General features: G+C 43.4%; 1 protein-coding gene across 1 annotated transcript in view; it reads left to right on the forward strand.

The window, feature by feature from the left end:
* plxdc2b (plexin domain containing 2b) overlaps positions 1-20389 on the forward strand; it is a 122758-nt gene that overhangs the window by 38860 nt on the left and 63509 nt on the right. The window contains exon 2 of the mRNA XM_018756852.2: positions 16063-16310. Within this exon, the coding sequence (XP_018612368.1) occupies positions 16063-16310 (248 nt within the window). The remainder of the gene's footprint in view (positions 1-16062; positions 16311-20389) is intronic.

Raw genomic sequence — 20389 nt, forward strand, 5'->3', positions numbered from 1 at the left:
GATAGGAGAGGGGCGTTGAGTCTTGAGTTCAACTGATTTTTCTTCGGGAAACCGAATAAGACGATCTGCTAAGAAGCGCTCAGTAAATGTAATGTAACCTTTCTGTTTGACCAGACTGAAGACCCAACCTGTGACAATCCAAAGTCATAATTGTTAATTCATAATTATCAAGTCCATGCATTCCGCGCCTTGATTTCTGAATGTTTTATGCATAAGCACGTGCCTTGTAAAAGTTGAATAATGCATTTTTTAAAGTAGAAAGGTTGCCCTCTTTGGTCGACTTCTGTTCCTCACCAAGAAGGAAAATATTTTCTAGCGTTGCCCTAAATGTAGCTCCAGCTTGCTCCCCTTCAACAGTCTGAAGCCAAGTTTCATTTTCCAGAAAAATTGTACGTCTTGGTTTTTAAAAAGAGTTTTAGATATCTAACAGGAGGACAAAAAATTTTTTAAAAAACCTTTTGCAGTGTTCAGTACACTGAATAATGCACCTCTCCCACAAAGGGGTTAAATCTTTCCATTAAAAATATCCCAGACAAAAAATATATCGCCAAAAATTCATACTGTAAAAATACAAAAATAAACTGTATTTTCATGCATGACAATAATAGCATCAAAATATTTTCTAACATTTGTGACAAAAATTATTACTCTAGCTTGTCTTTTAATGTTTTTATTAATTTTCTTTGCAATCACATTCATTCATTCTATAACCGCTTGTCTTAATGCAGTGTCATACTTTCTGTAGTACCCTGAATTCATAAAGTAAAATCTACCGTAGGTAAGGAGCTTAACAGGCTATATTTCTGTGGAAGAAAGCTTCAACTAAAAGAATTACTGACACCACTAAATCTGCTATTTCAGCTGTCATATGCTTTTACCTTAGTCAATGCTTGCTCCTGACTGAGATCAGGGTTTCAGTTTGGTTTCGTTACGGAAGAAGTGTGGCCATATAATAATAATCTGCTTGAAGAAATATCCATCTCCATCCAGTGCCTGTATTAAACAGGTCCATCGACCACCAGTCAAAGCAGCATAAAGAACAAGGTACCCGCTGTCAAAGTAAAATAACTGTGTAATGGGCAAAAATGCCACTGTACTGAATAATAAGGTTGCTATATGAAGAAAAACAAGTAGGGTATATGTTTTCATAAGCTGGAGTCATGGTTTTTCATTGTAGAGGACCCCACCATATAATTGTTGAGTGTACTGCTATTCGTGTACTGGTACAGTTAGGGTGTGCTGTGTCTGTTCTTCTGGAACTGTGCACTTTAGAACATTTTAGTACTGAAAAAGTAAGTTTTAGTACCTTACATAAAGCTGACTGGCTGGCCCATTCGTGCCGGACTGTACTCCACTGCAGCTGAAGGGATCAGCCTCGGCAAACACTGAATATTGGCCTTCGTAGTCGCTTCTCCGAGCAGAGCTACTCCACCATTTTTTGCATCATTGGCCGGGTTACTGAAGGGACGACAGACAAACTGGTCCGTAGCACCAGGGAGCAAGGCTGTAATTGCAGCTAGGGGAACATTTCAGTTTTACGGTCTGTCAGGCAGGGCCTTGGTAGGGTGGACTGGATATGTCTCCTCCTCATGGCTCCAGGTCTCCCTGTTAGACCAAATGGTCAAATGGTCTTTGTTCAACCCTGAAACCTTCCTGTCCATTTACAATAATACCTCATTTAGCGATCTAATTACGTACCTAGAAATTGGAGATGCCGTAACAATAGGTTGTTTCAAACCTGAGACATTGTACTCTCTGTTACATACAGTGTATGAAGAGCAAGTGTAGTAATAAACATGAAAAATTAAGAGCAAAATCCCTTTAGTAATTAATATACAGTGTAGAATACTGAACCGTTAACTGAAAAGCACACGTGAAGAATAACAAGAGTAATAGAATGAGAGAAGTTAACTTTGAATTATGGTCATTGAGGCAGTAGTGTTTTACCAAAAGTAGGGTTTCACAAAGGTCACATTGACGGGACCTGCAGTTGTTGTACTCCAGCTGTGTTGTTCTAGACACAACCAAAATCTTGATCAATTATAAAGATCATTTCTTTTTACTTTTACATTTATTCATTTAGCAGATGCTTTTCTCCAAAGCGACGTACATTGCAACCTACTCCATTTCTTCACTCCTGCCATGTTCTCTTAGGAACCCTTTTTTTTTTTTCTTTCCTTTCTGCCACTTCTCGCACAGGTGTTTACACTTATTTTCATTGCTGGCGGTGTAATGAAACAGCTTGATCACCGTTCATGCATGGCCGAGGATAGACAGAGCACTCCTTAATGAAAGCAAACAAGAACGTCTCCAAGATGGCCGCCGCCCGCGAACAGTTCTCCCCTCTAGCCTCCTTCAATAGTTTGATGTCAGCTTTGACAGACTGCTGGCATGTTTCAGCAGACATCTTATGTTAGTGCTCTTTTCGAGACAACAGGAAATGAAAATGATGACATCAGGATATTACATTTTACACATCATTTGTTTTTATGAGACGCTCGGACAGAAATAGAGGAAGACGGTTCCTGTAGCGCTGACATTCCGAGGTGACACAAGAAAATTGGCTTGATTTCAAAAATAATTGCTCCTTTTGATTAAATTTCATTAGAGCTTAGGTTCCAAGAGATGGGGGCCCTGTCACTGCAAGTAACAACCGAACTACTATTAATTTCACACATGCCCTTCCCACATCGTTCCTGATTTCTCCTGCTCTGTTTTCCGCTGTCATCCTTCCTCCCCGTGTCCCTCTCCAGCCCCTCGCTGCCCCTCTCTGTCCAGCTCCTTCACTAGAGGCTTTATTTTCTTTCCGCCTGTCTCTTGGTCGAGAGCTCGCCCCTTGAAGTGTTGACCCATCTCAACTGAGCGAACCGCAGATTATACGAGGAAACCCAGCGTGGTGACAGGAAGGCGCACTCAATCACATGGTGGTTAGAGCCGTGGCTTGTGACCATGTGTTTATGAGGGGAAACAAATCTCCCCGCTCTCTCTCAGTGTAACTTGTACAGGAAACCCCAAAGACGGCACTTAACATTGCACCACGCTTTATTGGAAACATGCTTTACTTTTTCCTTTGGTGACACTAGTGTGAAAACCCACAGTTCGGTGACTAAGTTGCTTTAGCCTTGCAAGGCTACCTGGAAAGTGGCCAACAGCTGTCACAAGGCTGTTTCATTTCCTAAATGGGGAAAGGGAAGGTGTAAGGTAGAAAAAAAGATGAGCGAGACACCGGCACTCAAACACTTTAATTAGTGCAGTACAGATGCGTTTCAACAAGGTGCCTCCCTCGGCGTGTGTATACAAGGATACACACGTGTATCGGAGTGCCATATACTCAATACACAGACTATGTGACAGGTTGTGATGCCATTACTCTTGGGGTCGCGACCACGTCCGCATCTCAATCAGCAGCACCTGGCTCCAGTTAAGCACCTGATTTAAATCGGAACGCTTGGCTATAAAAACCACCACTCGACCACTTCCCACTTGCGGAATCTCGCTTGAGACAACCATCCCAACCTCTGCACTTTCAAGCCTGCCTTGCTTTGCTTATCCCAAATCTATCCCAAATCCTGTCCCTCATCGTCCCCTAGTCCTGCTCCACGTCTCCCTGGTTACAACCGTTCGTCTTGTCCCTCGACTGTCAGCTCCTCGCTTCTGTTTTGTTTGCCAATCGACAGACCATTCATCCGTCCCTGAGCACAAGAACATGCCTGATCCCTTAGTATGGAATAAACGATCCTGCACTTGGGTCCAGCCTCCTCCGTGTCCTCTCTTCCGCATGACACTTGAACCAACAGCTGAACTGAGAGCAATGCTTAAGTAGTAAGCATGACACAAGGTAGCCTGAATAATATGGGGTTATAAGTACAAAAATAAGTGCAAAAATTATGATAGTCAAATAACTGAACAGGGTAGGGACAATGATTAAAAAAGGACACTAATTGAAAAACAGAAAGTAGTTAAAAAAACAGCACATATATAGAAAGGTGTGGTGGCACTGCTGTCTCACAGTGCCTGGGTGGTGTGAGAGGGTATGGGTTCAATCCCCCCTCAGTCTGTGTGGAGTTTGCATGTTGCCTGTGTGGATTTCCTCCCATAGTCCAAAAGGTGCTGCTTAGCTTCCCCTGTAGTTTGAGTGACAGACAGAGTGTGTCCACTGATGTATAGAGGTGTGAGCCAGTGTAAGTCAACTTGGGGAATAAGGTCTGTGAGCTGATAGTAACACTACACAGAGTTCATTGAAGTTGCTTTGGAGAAAAGCATCTGTGTAATGGGAAGGTGGTGTATAAAAAAATGTATGCATGTAAGAGAAAGCAGGAGGTATGATTGTTATGATAGTGGACTGGTGACCAGATGGTTGTAAGGACAAACCTGTATACTCCACTTCAACTTTTTGATTGCAGTTGTACTTTCGAGAAATAGACAGAACTAGTAGATTGATTGATCTCCCTGCCTTTGGCTTCTTCCGTGAAGTGAAATTCTGAAAAAGGTGTGGGGTTTCCTTACAAGGAAGGCCTCACTTTTTCTACTTTGCCTTTTTGATAACTTTGAAAGAACCTTGACCTGTACCAGATCAAACTGTGCTCACTAGAGGAATTCCCATATGGCCTGAAAGGGCTCCTACATGTCGCATTTCTCTGTGGTTTCCATCTAACCACGTCTCAAACCCCTGGCCTTTGCATTTGCAGGAGACATACGGCTCTCAGACCAACGCTTCCGTTGTTTTATTTATGATGACTGGTCATCCGTACCGTAGAACTTAAGACGTTTTTGAATTCAGTACCTTAGTGGCAGTTCTTGACCCAAATTGGCTTGATGCTCTTTCAGTTTAGTAAAAATTTTGAGATGTGTAAGCTGCCTTGAATGAAAGCCTTCGGTACACTTATAAATAAAGAAGTATGCGATGTCTGTGTGTTTTTTGACATTTTGATTCCCAGCTTCGAGTCCATGAAAATGGCTGGACATCAAAGACCTTCTACCCCCAGCAGGTTTCTGTGTCCAGACTTGCTAATTTGTTTCCATTTCCTGGAGCAATTTTGGAACGCGCCATGAGTTTTGATCTAATTAACTTCCCACTAGTTGCAAACAATTACCACTTTGGACGTGCCGAGACCGGATGCTATTTCTAAATGTTTATTTTAATTTAATTTCCGCGGCATTCCTGTTATCCCCAGGTCCTGCTGACCATTCTGCACATGTTTAATGAGATTGTGATAATTGTACCGTTCACACAACGATCTCCTACGTCAGCAGGAAGCCATCTGAGCTCATCCTGGGTTAGTTGTAGCATTTCTGATCTCAGTCAGTCTGTTTGGTAAGTCACAGACACTGAAACCGTACACAGGAGTCCAGCACTGCAAGTTTCTTTCTGAACAGCAAATGGTAGCGTCTCCCTCGAGTTCCAGTAAATCTGCATATTTAACGGTATCTAGGGGAAGCCGTTACTCTCCAGCTCAGCATTCATAATCCCATATCGTAGGAAAACAGCTGCTCCCATCGCTAAACCATCATTTGTCAAGGTATCGCAAATTGTTTGCAAGTACTGACCGAAGCGCTCACTTGGGGCCGATGAACAATTTGTCTGCCCCTGAAAAAAAGGGTGAAAATGGATGCAGCTATATGAAATACCTCCAAAAGCGATTGTACTGGTTTACTCCTGTTTTTTTTTTTTTTTTTTTTTTACGTGTTTTCAGTTTCACTCAGACTTCCTCTTCCTAAGCCATGAATTTATAAAACAGTACCATGAGTTAACGCTCAGATTTACAGAGCAAACAGATAAATACATGCAATGTATTGTGATATTTACTTACCTGAGTGGACAAGAAAGGCGGTGGCATTTGCTTTTCGAGGGGTTTGGTTCAGCCACTGAGGCTTTTGTTTTTTAGGTGGTTTTTTTCCTGTGTGCCAAGGGACTAAGTCATATATTGTAGATCAGCTTTTACCTGTAGTTTCCCAAAATACACTTTGTCTGCTTGGCTTAACTGTGTAATACACACACACACACACACACACACACACACTGACTGAAGCCGCATGTCCCAAGCGGGGTCATGGCGAACCGGAGCCTAATCCAGTAACACAGGGCGCAATGCTGGAGGGGGGAGGGGACACACCCAGGACAGGACATCAGTCCATCGCAAGGCACCCCAAGCAGGACTCGAACCCCAGACCCACCAGAGAGCAGGACCCGGTCAAACCCGCTGCACCACCATCCTGTAAAATATAGTTCTGCAAAATAATGCATTACTGTTTCTTCCATTTAAGCTCAAGTATTGGGTTTAGTTTTCCACAGTCCTACATTATCATTTTATCCATTTGGACTCAACAGTTGGGCGTAGTTTTCTGTAGTCTCATATTACCATTTCATCCATTTGAGCTCAACAGTTGTGATGACAACACATGGTACTGGGTGACCCATGTTCCCGGGGGGGGGATCACATGGCCAGGCATGTCCCGGCCAGTTTCAGTGACTGTCTGAATTACTTCACCACATGGAATGGAGTGTGGTGCTATGACTGTGTAATTAGTGGCAACAAAGCGTGTGAACTGTCCTTTTATCATTTCTCATCTCCTTATTCCTTCCCTCATTATGAAATTGGCCAGGACGGGCAGGCGTGACCATTACTGTGTGGTTCCATGTTCACACTTGTCTGTCGGGTTGAATTTCACTGCCTTTGGAATCCTGTTAGTCAACGCTGGTGTCAGTCAGGCCCCAGAACATGATCTTCATGCCCGCCATTCTGTCCGTTGTGGCCCGACATGCAGAGTTTGTGTGAAACATCTATAGTGATACCTCTTTTTTTATTCATGTAAAATCTGCGCTTCCGTTATATATTTTTTTAATGTGATTTAGTGATAAATGAGCTGGACCCATGGCATGTAGAAGCACGTTCTAAAGGGATTAGGGTAGCAAGGGTGAATTAGATTATATTGATAATATGTGTTGGGAGCTAAATGTTTTCATGACATATCATCAGGTGATATGCTTTTCTCAAGGCTCGTAACTGTTTTACTTGCTTGGATTTAAACTTTCAAGCATAACTTACACAGATACAGTCTTGCAGCTCAAGAGGGTCGGAGGATGAAAATGTGAACCCCGTATCCTATAAATGCATATGCCAGCTTGATTAAAAACAAAGTAATTACTTTAATTTGTAGTTTCAAGTTTATTGTCATATGTACAAGTACTGTGTACAAGTGTCATGAAATTCTATTGTAACGATCCGGCTAATGAGTTAGCCCAGATCCTCACGTGGATTCCAGAAAGGCGTATAACTATATAAATCCAGACGGACACGGACAAAAGGAAGCTCTTCTTTTTAATATCTTGTAGGCAACTATGGATGACATATTTCACACAGCTGTCCTTACAATAAAATAAACAACATTAAAGTAATCTCCAAAACGTGCGAGGCACAAAAGGTGTACACAGCCAAGTATCTCAGCCTGCGCGCGCGGGAGCCAGGACCGAGGGGGCGGAGCAACCCCTTAGTCTCCACCATGATACGTCATCATTACACTATGTTTAATTCTACGTACTATGTTTAAGTAAAAGTCTGTGGGTTCTTCTCTGTTTTGGTCTTTCCACGGCCATTCAGGGTGTTCAGCCACGTTTTGTCACAAATATTATATATTTATGCCATGAGGCTATACATCATGCTGGACACAGGACTGTGTATCTGGTTTTTTAGAATTTGATTTGACAATATGTGTTAAAGTGCAACATCAGAACTCCTCCTTTTCTCCCCCTGTAACACACTACCTGTATATCGGTGATGAGAATTATTACTGGTATGAACAAAAGGATTGCAGTATAAGGATAAACAAGCACGGCTAAATCTCTTTACTCTCAAGCAAAAGGAACTGACAAAAAATATGATTCTGATTTAGAAAATTCCAAGCTACAAAGAGCATGATGAGTTTGAGGGCTGCTTTTCAGCTGCCAATGAATGGAAATCGTGTGACTGCAAACAGGTAAAATTGGGGGCCTTTAGGATGAAAATAAGACCATGAGTAAAAGTAAGACCATTTTTTTCACAGAAAAGTGGAACAGTCTTCCTCAGATTAATTAAAATGGCTTATATGTAAAAAATCTAATGGACCACAGCCTTTTGATTCATTCACAATATTCATTTATAATATCCAAAAGAGTGGACTAAATTCTCTCCTCTCGTTTGTATCTTTTTTGCATTTCTGATATCATATGATGAATCTCAGTGTTTTCTTTTGTCTGGTTTAGCTGTTTGTGTCTGTAATTATGACACTCCTGCTGTGAGGCTTTAATGCTTGTTATTGATGGCAGGCCTGTAAAATAGTTAAGTGCGCGACAGGATGATGGTTACAAGTGGCTCGTTCTGGACTGATGAACTGTCGTTAAAGAGTCCAGGTTTATTGCCGTCGTACTTTTTGGAGAAATTACTCTTTAAAGCTCTCTGGCTGCCAAATAAATGATTTCTGCTGAGTCAACACGGATTTGTTTCGTCTGATTTTTTGGCTTCTAATGATCAGCGCACTCCCTGCCCTTGTACTTAGTTCGACCCTCAGTCCTCGCCCCATGACCCCTGTGCTGGCCCAATAGACTGTCCAGGTAAGCCTCACCAGTCTCTGGCAGGTGCCAGGCTGCCACAGTCAAACAGGCCACAAGGGGCATCTCTGCTCCAGCTCTTAAAGCCTATGAAGTTCTTTTCCTTTTCATCTGAAATGTACACTTGGCCGACGACAAAAGCACAGCGCAGCTTTTATTGTCATTATTTTAGTTGGCGTAAGGTATGGTTCCCCTCATGTCTCCAGTTTCCTGAGCGCTCCATCAAGCCTGACATTCGCTTTCCCTCATCTGGTCCATAACCTCAACGGGAATCTTCACCTATTTTGATTTGCCTTTAAGGAACAAGACCCTTAAAAGTGCCCGAATGTGCTCGGTAAACATTAGCTTGGGTGACTGTTTGTTAGCATACGTTTGAGATGGAAATACATGACTTTTGCGATTTTAAGTGCTCGCTGTCAGATTGCAAAGAACGACTTTTCAGCACAGCCCTGCACGAGCATTTTAATTAGCCTTTTACAGAAAATTAGTCATTAGATTTTATTATAGGTGTTACAGTAGGGCTCGTTATTAAAAGAGTCATCATCCCACTCCTGCCACAGTACTCTTGTTCAAGGAAGTCACCCTGAATTGATACAGTAAGAATACCCTGCTATATAAATGGGTACAGGCAACACTTATGTAACTAATAGTCATCATTATTCTAAAACTCTATGTTTTATTTTCTACTGCATATAAGCAAACTCCTGTTATGTCTCTTCATGCAAGTAAAAATTAACAGTTACTGATTTGCATTTGGGGGGCGTGGTGGCGCGGTGGGTTGGACCGGGTCCTGCTCTCTGGTGGGTCTGGGGCTTGAGTCCCACTTGGGGTGCCTTGCGACAGACTGGCGTCCCATCCTGGGTGTGTCCGTCCCCCTCCAGCTTTTCGCCCTGAGTTACTGGGTTAGGCTCCAGTTCCCCGCGACCCCGTATGGGACAAGCGGTTCAGAAAATGTGTGTGTGTGTGTGTGTGTGTGTGTGTGATTCGTGTTTTTGCGGTGTCTGTTGTCTTAACGGATGAGACAGATGAGGCAGATAGGGCTGCTGGGACACATGAGACACAGCCCTGTAGGGGTAGTGGAACCCTTCCTTTTTCCTTCTTTCTCCACTTGTCCTCCAGCTATCTGTGGATCCAGGCTTATAGTTCTTCTCCCTGGGAGAGCCTATCGCTGTGTGGGGCCTGATGTGACCGAGCAGTGTCAGGGTGGGAGATTTACTCCAACCCCCCCCCCCCCCCCGAAAGCTCATTGGAGGGGTTGGGATGGTCAGATTGTCGACTTTGACATCAGGCTGCTCCCCTGCAAGTCCTGACAGCGATACACTCTCTGGAGGTGCTTTACCGCTTATACTAGAATTACACCCTGTGGCAATATCTCAGCTTCTGTATCAGAGGGTTGTCACGTATACAAGACCTTAGGAAGTGATTGTACCCTTTCACCTACCCCCACACACACAAGTACAGATGTGTGATGCTGAGAGTGGGGTTTGGCATTTGGAGGGTGGTTGGTACACATCCCCCTGGGGGTGGTCTAGTATACTGGGAGAAAGGGGTCAGATGGTCAGGATTCGGGTTACAGACATTCTAAGGTCATTAAGGTCATCAGCAGAGACCGCTTATAAAAATTGCTTACTTTTTTTCGCATTTAGCTGGCTGATATAAACAACATTATTAAGTGACATTTAGCTGGCGCGAGCCAAGACAAGGATGAGTCACAGCGAGTGTGTTCATGCTGACATTTACCGCACGGACGCTCAACCACTAAGTTTCGACACTGCTAGCCACAAACAGCGCTCTCAGTTCTGCTGGAAATCAGAGGTTCATCTGAGTTGGCGATTATACAGCTTGGATTGGCTCTGTGCCCCATGTCATGTGAGCATCTGCTGAGACAAATATGTTCCATTTGAATTATGTGAATTAGGTATGGATGTGATATAAATCAAAATAAATTACCTGAAATTTATGCATTGTCTTTTATATCATAATTCATATCATAATTGGGATTAAACATTTCTATTAGTTTTTACTTTGTTTTTGCAATTCACAGACAGCAGTAGGCACAAAAACACATGGGTACCAGGAAAATACATGCAGATATAATATAATAAAGTGCAATTTCAACAGGTTTCAGTGTTAAGTAGAAGTGGTTGTATAGCACAGTCAGATCGCACAGAATTCATTCAAGTTATGATGCAGGTCAAATGTTCACTTTTCTAGTGGTAAATTAGAGAGCTCAGTGAGCCGATATTGTTCTGTGGAGGGGATTTCTGGTGTAGGCCACAGCAGTAAGACGTTTTTTTTCTTGCCAAATATTTAAGAATTATTTTCAGGATAAAAGGATAAAAGGTAATTTAAATGGTTTTTTGTGCCATTTCCTATGACTCCTGTATCTATAATGAAAATTGAAGTCATGATCATTAGAACCACACAGAGGTACCGCCTTCAGCACGGGTGTTTTTGCAAATAAACAGGCAGATTCCAGTCAGGTCTGTTTTTAATTTACCTGCATGAGCTGAAATAGGTTTTGAACTCATCATTAAATCCAGGAAGAGCTTTTGTTTTATTTTCTAATCTGCTCCTTTATTTTCTTTATCACATTTTTTTTATGGACTACAGCTGCCACATGTTATGGTAATATACAGCTGGATATTTACTGGGCCAGGAAACGTTGCTGAAGGGTATAGCAGCTTTTTGGATCCTCGGTCTGAAACTTCTCCTGAAGTCTGTGATTCTCTATAAGTTACTTTTCGTTTAAAATAGCTAGCCAGAAAAAAATTTGAAACGAAAGCAAAAATTGCACAGCATGAAAATACAGGTGGTCCCCGATTTACGATGGTTCGACTTACAATTTTTTTGACTTTACGACAGTGAGCTGGCAATAGACATTCAGTAGAAACTGTACTTCGAATTTTGATTTTTTTTCCCGGGTAGCTGATGTGCGGTGCGATATTCTCTTGCGATGCTGGGCAGCGGCAGTGATCCGCATCTCCCAGTCTCTCACACAGAGATGTATATTAGGTGTATTAAATTCATTTTCGACTTACAATATTTTCAACTTATGATAGGTTTCACAGAACGTAACCCCATCGTAAATTGGGGACCAACTATAATTATAATACTGTAACATATTTATATTATTAATCTATATTAGCATAATTTCAACATAAGTAATGACTTAAATTATTGAAAATATATAATATAGCAAAGTACTCCTTTACAACTCAGCATTCTTCCATTGTAATTGTTTATATATCCTTATGGTTTATGTAGCAGTGTAGCAGCCCTAGAAGCAAGAGTGGTTATAGACTATAAATAGTTGTAATTAATATACCAGAATGACGGGAAGTGTAAATAGTTGTGCAGCTACAGAGGCGTCTGTGCTGGACTATAAGGGGAAAAGGACCTGTTGGTGGATAAAGGAGATTTTATAGGAGCTGGTGGAACAGCAAGTAAAGCCAATGCCTCATAGCTTCGAGTTGCTCGGTTGTTATGAGGTTTGACTCCAGCTCAGGCTCTCTGGAGTTTACATGTTTCTTCCTGTATTTTTACCCCATAAACAGAACAAGGCTCTGGTAAACCACTTCGGGTCCTCCCCGGCCTTGGAAACTGTGCACGAGTCTGATGCGAGTTAATGGCACTTCCATCCTTGAATGTGTCATCTTATTCTTTGACCAAAGGCTATGTTTACTTGTACTTTTGCTGATATTTAACACATGTTGCTGTCTTGGTCAGCAGGTGGCGTAGTGTTTAGCGCTGCTGACTTTGGGTTTTGAGGTCACAGGTTTGAATCTCACCTCCTGCTAATAATAATAATAATAATGTACCATTACAGGCAGATTTGTGTTCAGTGTCACTTTTGCTGACATAGATTCACCTGCCGTTTCAGTTATCTTAGCCCTGGGGGGTGAATCTCTCTGTTCTGCCCACCACCCTGGAATTCCCTGCCAGCGCTGGAGGTGCCTCACTGAAGGAGGTTGCGCTCAGGCTGCAGGACATAAGGATTCGCCAGGCTGCTTGTGCAGTGAGAGGCAATGAATGGCTGCTGCGGCGCCTCCAGATGGACTGGCATTCCCATCCGAGGCCCCTGCCAGGATGCGCTCTGGGTGTCCAACCCTCATTTCACTCACCGCAGATAGGCCGAGATTAACCGGATCTAGTCTCTTGCTAGACCTTGACCAGATGGAGGCAGAGAGCTGTTCCTCCTGCCTTTAATGGGGAAGCCTGACGTTGCACATTTCTCTGAACCCCAAACGAAGAGGCCAGATAGGTGAAGATTAATCATCCAGATGTGGAAGAAATTTTGGCTCGCGCTGATGGTGTTTGTGGTGCGCCGCGGCAGCCGAACTTTTACTGCGCTTTGCTGTTATTTAAATCGAACTCCCAGTCAGGCGGGAGGAATGTGCTTTGTGCGCGAGAATCACAGAGAAGGGAAAGGTGAGCCACAGGGCGGAATTGAAGCAGGTGGTGCTGCTGACTCATCTGGGCAGCCAGCGCACGGGGCTGCTGGGAAATCACGTTCGTGTTCGACTCCAGATTTTAGAATTCGAAGACTGGTGTGGGGAAGCGGGGGGTATGAAGGGCACTTCCGGGAACCAACCAAGGGTCTTCTGGGCTTGAATAAGCCAGGGTGACTCTGAGGGGGAGCACAGCTGTATTCTCTATGGGCCATGCTAATGAACTTCACCCCCTGCAGAGGAGAAGAAGAGGTAGGGGGAGGTCCAGCTATTGCTCCAGGCACAAGGAGCAACAGGCGTGAGATCAGAATAGCAATTAGAGGGGCCAACATCATACAAGGCCAGCAGTCAATCATGGGGTTGCGGTGCAGGACTCTCAGGGTTTTTCTGCATTAGGCCCATCGATTCATTCAGTTCTCCTGGGGAACGTTGCCGAGAACAAGTTTTCATCCCAAACACCTGCGTCCGCATTCCCATTTTTAAAATCCCTCTACACGCGTCGCAAACGTCTGCATTTCAGCTCAGGTCTTTTGATTCATTATTCTTGCTATTTGTTGTTTCTTCCTGTATAGTGAATGTGTGTATAGGAGCAGTAGAGTTATTATCATTTCAGTAACTATGTTACTGATGGCCTGATGACTGATTTCCCCTTGGTTTCATGTCCTTCATTTAGTTTCCTGCCCTTACATATTGAGTATTACCCAGCATAAGACACAGGTGTTCAGTGTTATATCCTTTTCAGTTGGGAATCCTTTCATAACACAGTAGTTTTTGGGCCCGTGTGGCCAAAATCCCGTTATAGGCTTGCCGAAATTAAATTGGGCATTTCCATCTCACACTCAAACCACGGAGGATTTTTCTCCTTGCTGCTTCTTGTATCCTTGACAACAAAGGTCTGAAATCCCCGGCACAGCGTTCAGTTCGATACCTGTAGTGCATCATTCACTTTTGCGTGGCCCAAGAATAAAAATAATATTGCACTTACAATGGTAGAAAAACAAGTAATGACTTGTTTCAGATTTTTTAAAAATCTTACTTTTTTTAAGGTAGTAATAAACTGCTCTGTATGGCCTCATACCAGCTACAATCTAGATTTAATCAGTTCATATTTCAGGAAATTGAAAATTGGTAGACCCATCTTTTTTGTTCTTCTGTGTTTTTCTTGGGTGGCTTCATGAGGGGTCCGTTTTGACCTGCTCGCCAAAGGATTTTAGAACATTTTGTTAAACTGCGTTTGACCTGAGAAATCAGTTCAGCAGCCCATTTATGGTGCATTGCTGAACTTATGGAACGTTACATAATACCCTTGGGCCATCCTTTTTTAAAAATTCTTAATATTGTAACTTTAACTCGCTCAGAAAGATGAGAATAGCGTTAAAGGGTTGTTGTCTGTTCTGCGGTGGGAAAAGCAGTGAGGTCCACATGACCCGGATCTGCCTCAGGGCGACGGGGTCAGTCAACGGATAGGAGGTGCTCATCTGAGAGAAGTGGGGGCCAAATAGTTTGCATCTCCTCCTCGATTTCTCATCCCTGTAGAATTAATTTTAATTGTCTTCCCCATTGTATCCTAGCAGTCCCATTGGCACCAAAGAAAATGGATATGCTAGTTAGTCAGAAGGAAAGGTGAGCCTTGCCTGCAGCGACAGAGCTGGACAAGTTGGGACATGACTTCCAGCAGAGAAAGCAAGTGAAAGCAGTCCAGAAATGGGAAACCAGCAGTTAACTGTATAGCTATGCAGTAACCTCAAATGAAAACATTGAACTGGACATGTTCTGATACAGAGCAGCATGTGGCGGCTAACACCAGAGAAAGAAGGATTTCTGCTGAAAGGTGAAAAAGGGGTGTGTGGAAGTCTGGCCAGTAACTCCAGATACTTTTCAGCGCGGATATTTGTCCTGGCCAAACGCCTACCTTTGCCAAACGGAATTTGCCAGTTCTATTGCGATCCATGAGATGACCACAGTGTCAACACTGGTGTGCTTCATATTTCTTGGAATGTGTTTTGAAAGATGCTGAAGATGATGGCCTTCGGTCAGAGTGGAGCCCTCAGCAGTAATTCTCCAGCTTACTGTAACTGTATGCTGTGCCCTTTTGGACTGTTCACTTTATTGCAGTTTTTCAAACTTCATCCATAAACGCTGTTGTGAGAGGAGTCGGTCGGATTCACTTTGCTGTGCCGTTGTCACATCGTGAAGGAGCAAGACACTGGGTCAGTTTAATATCAGTGTGCTGCTCATTAACCACGTTTAATCAACAACCTGGGACTGGACCAGGGATTCTCACTCTGAACTGCTTGCTATATTGGTCTTTCAGCCATAGACATGTCTACACAGATTCTTTATTACCGCATTAGGATGCCCAGGAAAGGTGGGAAGGCAATAGCACCTGTACCACCAGAGGTTTATTTTTCACCCCTTCTTTGTAGCTGGGTGTTTTTTTGTTTTCCTCTCCTCAACTGCCAGCCGACTATCTCGACCAACTCAGCCACACATTGTCTCTGTTCTGTAACTGTCTTGTTTCACCCATTGTTCGGCACTCTGCATCACTTTAGTGAGAAGACTGCTCTGAAAATTAACTGAACTGAACTGAAATTGAATGCTGTGCTACACTCCTTCTGCTGTGATTCTTTTATAGTGCCTTTCCTAGTGTACTTACTGTAGCTTGTGGCTGCTTTGCGGTCCTGTTCTAAGTTATAATACCAGATTAGATTGGTGAATGTGCACTCAGTAAGTTCGAACAATCTGTCCCCATCCTCGAGGGCCGGTTTGCATTCAGGTTTTCATTGTGTCCAAGTACTCATCAGAGCAAATTATTTTCTTAATTGAAATAATTTATCTATCTATCTCTATAATGAGGATGGAACAGGTCTGGAACACATGCATATGCACTGATCTTACCAAAAGCAGGATTGCTGACCTCTGTGGAAACAAACGTGCCGCACCACCTTTAAACCCTAATAGTGTTAAACCCATTTGACCCCTGCATGTGTTATACTTTCTGACCTGAGCAACTTCTGCCCTCTCTAGGGGTCCCATACACGTATCTTCATGAGCCTGCCCAGGTGGAGGATTCACCCTTGGTGGATGTGCAACTGTACAGCCATCGGTGGAGAAGGGGTGTGCCCTCTCTCAAGTCCATGGACAGCAACCGGGCCAACCAGGACCAAGATGAAGGCCAGGATGAGGATCAAGAGCAGGGCCAGGATGGCACAGGTTCAGAACGGCTCCCTGGCCTGCTGTCAGAGGAGGACAGCGACAACAGCTCTCAGATTGAGGTACGTATCGCACTATCTGGAGGAGTTCCTGCCAAAGTTATTGTTTTTTTTTTTATTATTTCTGTAACTTCTTTACACTTTTGTCAAAGCTGGCACACCACGTTTGCATTATAATAAAGATGTTAGCAAGATTTTTTTTTTTACTGGGTGTTATCATCAGTATGTTATGTGTTGTGTCTATTATGTCCTTTTTAATCCATTTTGAATAGCAATTAAGCATTACATATGCATTCCAATGTCTTAGACATTTTCATTTTCAATGAAAAAATAAGAGATTGGATGTTTGCATTGCTTAGTCCCTAATAGCGAGTATTATACTGGTCAGACTGAGACGGTGGGATGTTGGTTCAAAGGCTAGGTTACACACTGGTGTCCTCTGCCACTGTATTTTAATTGAAAAAACTGTAAAGCAGTAAGCTGTGCAAAAGGTTTTTTTTTAACAAAATAATTAGGAAAATAAAATGAAAGCTATTAGTTATAAATTAAAAATAATAATTTTTAGCAAATAAATAGTGCTAATCATGTAAGGATGTGGGTGTGGCTTATGGACTGCAATGAAACTGTATCTTGCACTGTGATGCAGGAAGGGGTGGTCTCAGTCATAGGGCTGGGTAGTGGACCAATACAGTTTAGGGATATTCCCCAGTGCATGGTGGTGTGACCCAGACTCAGCAACATTTTGAGGGAACTAGATGTTGGTGGTGATCACAGCTCTTTAGACCACCAGAGAGGAACAGGGTGGTAAACAGCTGCACAAAAACAAAACCTGTTACATAAAAGGGAGGAAGCCTCCATGCAAACCCTGCTGCCATTATACTGACTTGAGAGCTAAATGTCTGTTTATTACTTTTCTGGATTCAGCCTTCATTATCCCTCACAAGATACAGGGTAATTACCATTCCGTTGCTGAAATCAAACACATATTCAAGTGAGAGACTGCAAGGTTATTCCATTTTCTGTGTCTAGGTAAATATTATGTGAAAAACAAGTTTGAATACCTCCCTCCGAAAGGAATTCTTGTTTCTAGGACTTGAACCAACAACATTCTGGTCAGTTGTGAGGTTTCCTTGTTGCTGGGTCCTTAGTTGTAAACCAGCAGTGGGCAACTTGTTGGCCAGTGGGCACAAGTGACCATTTGATAAAAATGTTTTATCAGTTGGGTTTAGTCAAACCAAACTATTATAAAATATTTCAAAAAATTTCACATTGAAATAAACATTATTGGAAATTTTATTTTTTTGTCTATCATTGTGAGGTGTCGTGTGTATATGCTTGACTTTGAATGTCATTGGAGTCCTGAAATAAATTTATGTGTTTTTTATTACTGTGCTTATATCTGTGGTTGAGTGTTGTAAACCCTAAGAGCCCCTTGTCAAAGCTGCCAGCAAAGGGGACAGCTCAAAGGTAGATGAATAAAGTCCTGCTTTACTCCACACTCACGGAAGGCCTGGATGATCCCCATGTCGTTGGAACCAGCATCTGGAGACTTGGTGCCTCAAAGACACCGGCCTCACTGGCCTCAAAGAGGTAGAATCACGGCTCATTGTGCCCCACACCTTACTCTCTGGCATTTCTTCACATCGACCCTTACAAATGTGTCATTTTGTCCCATTTGTGCTGCTGGGGACCTGCTGGGTTCGTTTTCACCAGCGCTTTCCGAAGGGTACAAGAGTGCCCCCCGCTGAGCTCCGAACGGGCAGAACTCTGGTTCTCTAGCAGCTGTGCCCCCCGCCATCCCGCTATCATCCTTTTGATTGCGCGCAACTCGACAGGAGGCCTTATCTGTGGCCCCCCTCCGTACGCCAACCCGGCGCCCTTTGGCGCCATTCCACAATTAGGGGAATTTGCTTTGATTTGGTTTTTAGATTCCGTATTCGCTGCAAGTGCACAGCTTTAATCTTCATCCGTGTCGGTTGAGTGAACGACGTTCGGGTCGCGCTCCATTCTCACTGGTACAACGGCAGTGTCACCCGTGGGACGTTTGCCTGTTCACAGCGACTCCAGCTCCTTGACCACACTGTGACGATCACGTTTTTTCTGAGTCGGTTGCTAATGTGTTAGCATTTCAGCTACGCGTCGTTATCGCCACCAACAACTTGTTTTGTTTGCTTTTCCTTCAGGCCGAGAACTCAGGATGGTAGATTGAGTGTGTAAAACACAAGTTCACAGTATATTACCTGCTCGTTAGGTTTTATTTTGGTGTACAGAGTAATAAGTATTTCGATATTTGACCCTGTCTGAGCTTTTTACTGCTGCTATGGTGCTAATGCAGCCCTTGAGCGTGCGACAAGCCCCAAGGATTTACTGCTCTGCAGCAGAGGGGTTATCACTGCTCTTCATGAGCCTCCCATATATTGTGTGTGTGTGTGTGTGTGTGTGTGTGTGTGTGTGTGTGTGTGTGTGTGTGTGTGTGTGTGTGTGTGTGAGTGTGTGAGAGAGAGAGAGTATTGAGGGAATGATTGGTAGTGTTTTTGTGTGCACGTTTTCTTTACTTTATTCTATTTTACTCCTCAAAAATGAGGAACAGTTAACTCTTCAGGGTACATTCCCACAGGCTATGATACCTTGTTGTCTTTGTGCCTTTTGGGTAAGAAACTTTCTTTATACTGAAGAAAGAGTCAGTGTAAATTCCCCAAAATAATATGTAGAGTTTTAACTGAGGATATGTGTCATATACAGGGGGGCGTGGTGGTGCAGCGGGTTTGGCCGGGTCCCGCTCTCCGGCGGGTCTGGGGCTCGAGCCCTGCTCGGGGTGCCTTGCGATGGACTGGTGTACCGTCCTGGGTGTGTCCCCTCCCCCTCCAGCCTTATGCTCTCCGTTGCCGGCTTAGGCTCCGGCTCACCACGACCCCGCTTGGGACAAGAGGTTTCAGTCAATGTGTGTGTGTGTGTGTGATTGTTATGGTTTTTATCTGACAGTTTTCCCCACATAAAATGTTTGTACACTAAGCTACTTAAAGTAATATACCTTTCTTTGAAGGGTAAATTAAAATTTTTGAAGCTGGGCCATTTTTACTGTATCATTACTGGATAAGTAACTCGATCAAAGGTACTACAGCAACACGATTTCGAACCCAGGACCTTTGGTTACAAGGTGATAATTCTCCTAAGTATCGCTGTGAGAACTGTGTTTTCTTCCATTTTTAAGAGCTCGGCTCTGAGGAACACGGTAGTTTAGTGTGGTAGATACCTTATGTGTCTGGCGGAGCCAGAATGCACAGGCAGGGAGGTACAAGGCATTTTTACCATGGGAAACAATTGAGGAACACCAGGCCTATCCTGTCATTTCTTATCACACCATGGTGTTTTACTCGGCCTGCTTAAACCTCCTCTCCTCTCACTGCTCTCTGCTGCTAAACACAGCTCACACCCTGGTAACACCCTGGCTTTGTGTTGTTTTTTATGTAGCACCATGGTACTGAAGGAACGTTGTTTCGTTTCACTGTATATTGTACCAGCTGTATACAGTTTAAATGTCAATACAGCCACTTTGACTTGACTTAACATTCCCACCTGCTACACACACCTTTTCCACTTGGGTGAAATACTGAGTTGTACTGAAGTGAATGTGGCTGAAACATTTGACGTTGTACAAGTGCAGAGCATTTTATGCAACAGTTTGTCAGTAACGGACCTTTACATCTCATTTCAAAGCCTCAAGGTTCTCTTCTATTTTGTTGTTCCAACACTCGTGATGAACAAAGAGAAAGCTCTGCGTGTGTTGTTCATATGGTGTGAATAAAGAAGCCTGTGATCCCCCCCACTGCCCTTGTTTTTCTTCTTTCTTTCTCCTTCTACCATTGAGTTCTTACCAATTTCCAACCCACCAGCATGTCTTCATGGGGGCGTAGGACTTCTTTTTTCTTCTCGACTTTCTTTTCCACCTACCTAACATACAGGTACACGCGAGTGCCGACTTCATGCCCGCATTGAATTTTGCTTTGTCACCATGCTGTCACACTTCATGAGGAATCAACATGAGCACAGGCTGATGGGGGCAAAACATGGTCTGCGCACGCTTTCAAGGACCTTCTACTGGGTTGCTGACCACTCAAGACCCCTGTTCCTCCTGTTGACTT

The sequence above is a fragment of the Scleropages formosus genome, chromosome 9, assembly GCF_900964775.1.
Source record: "Scleropages formosus chromosome 9, fSclFor1.1, whole genome shotgun sequence".
Classification (NCBI taxonomy): Eukaryota; Metazoa; Chordata; class Actinopteri; order Osteoglossiformes; family Osteoglossidae; genus Scleropages; species Scleropages formosus.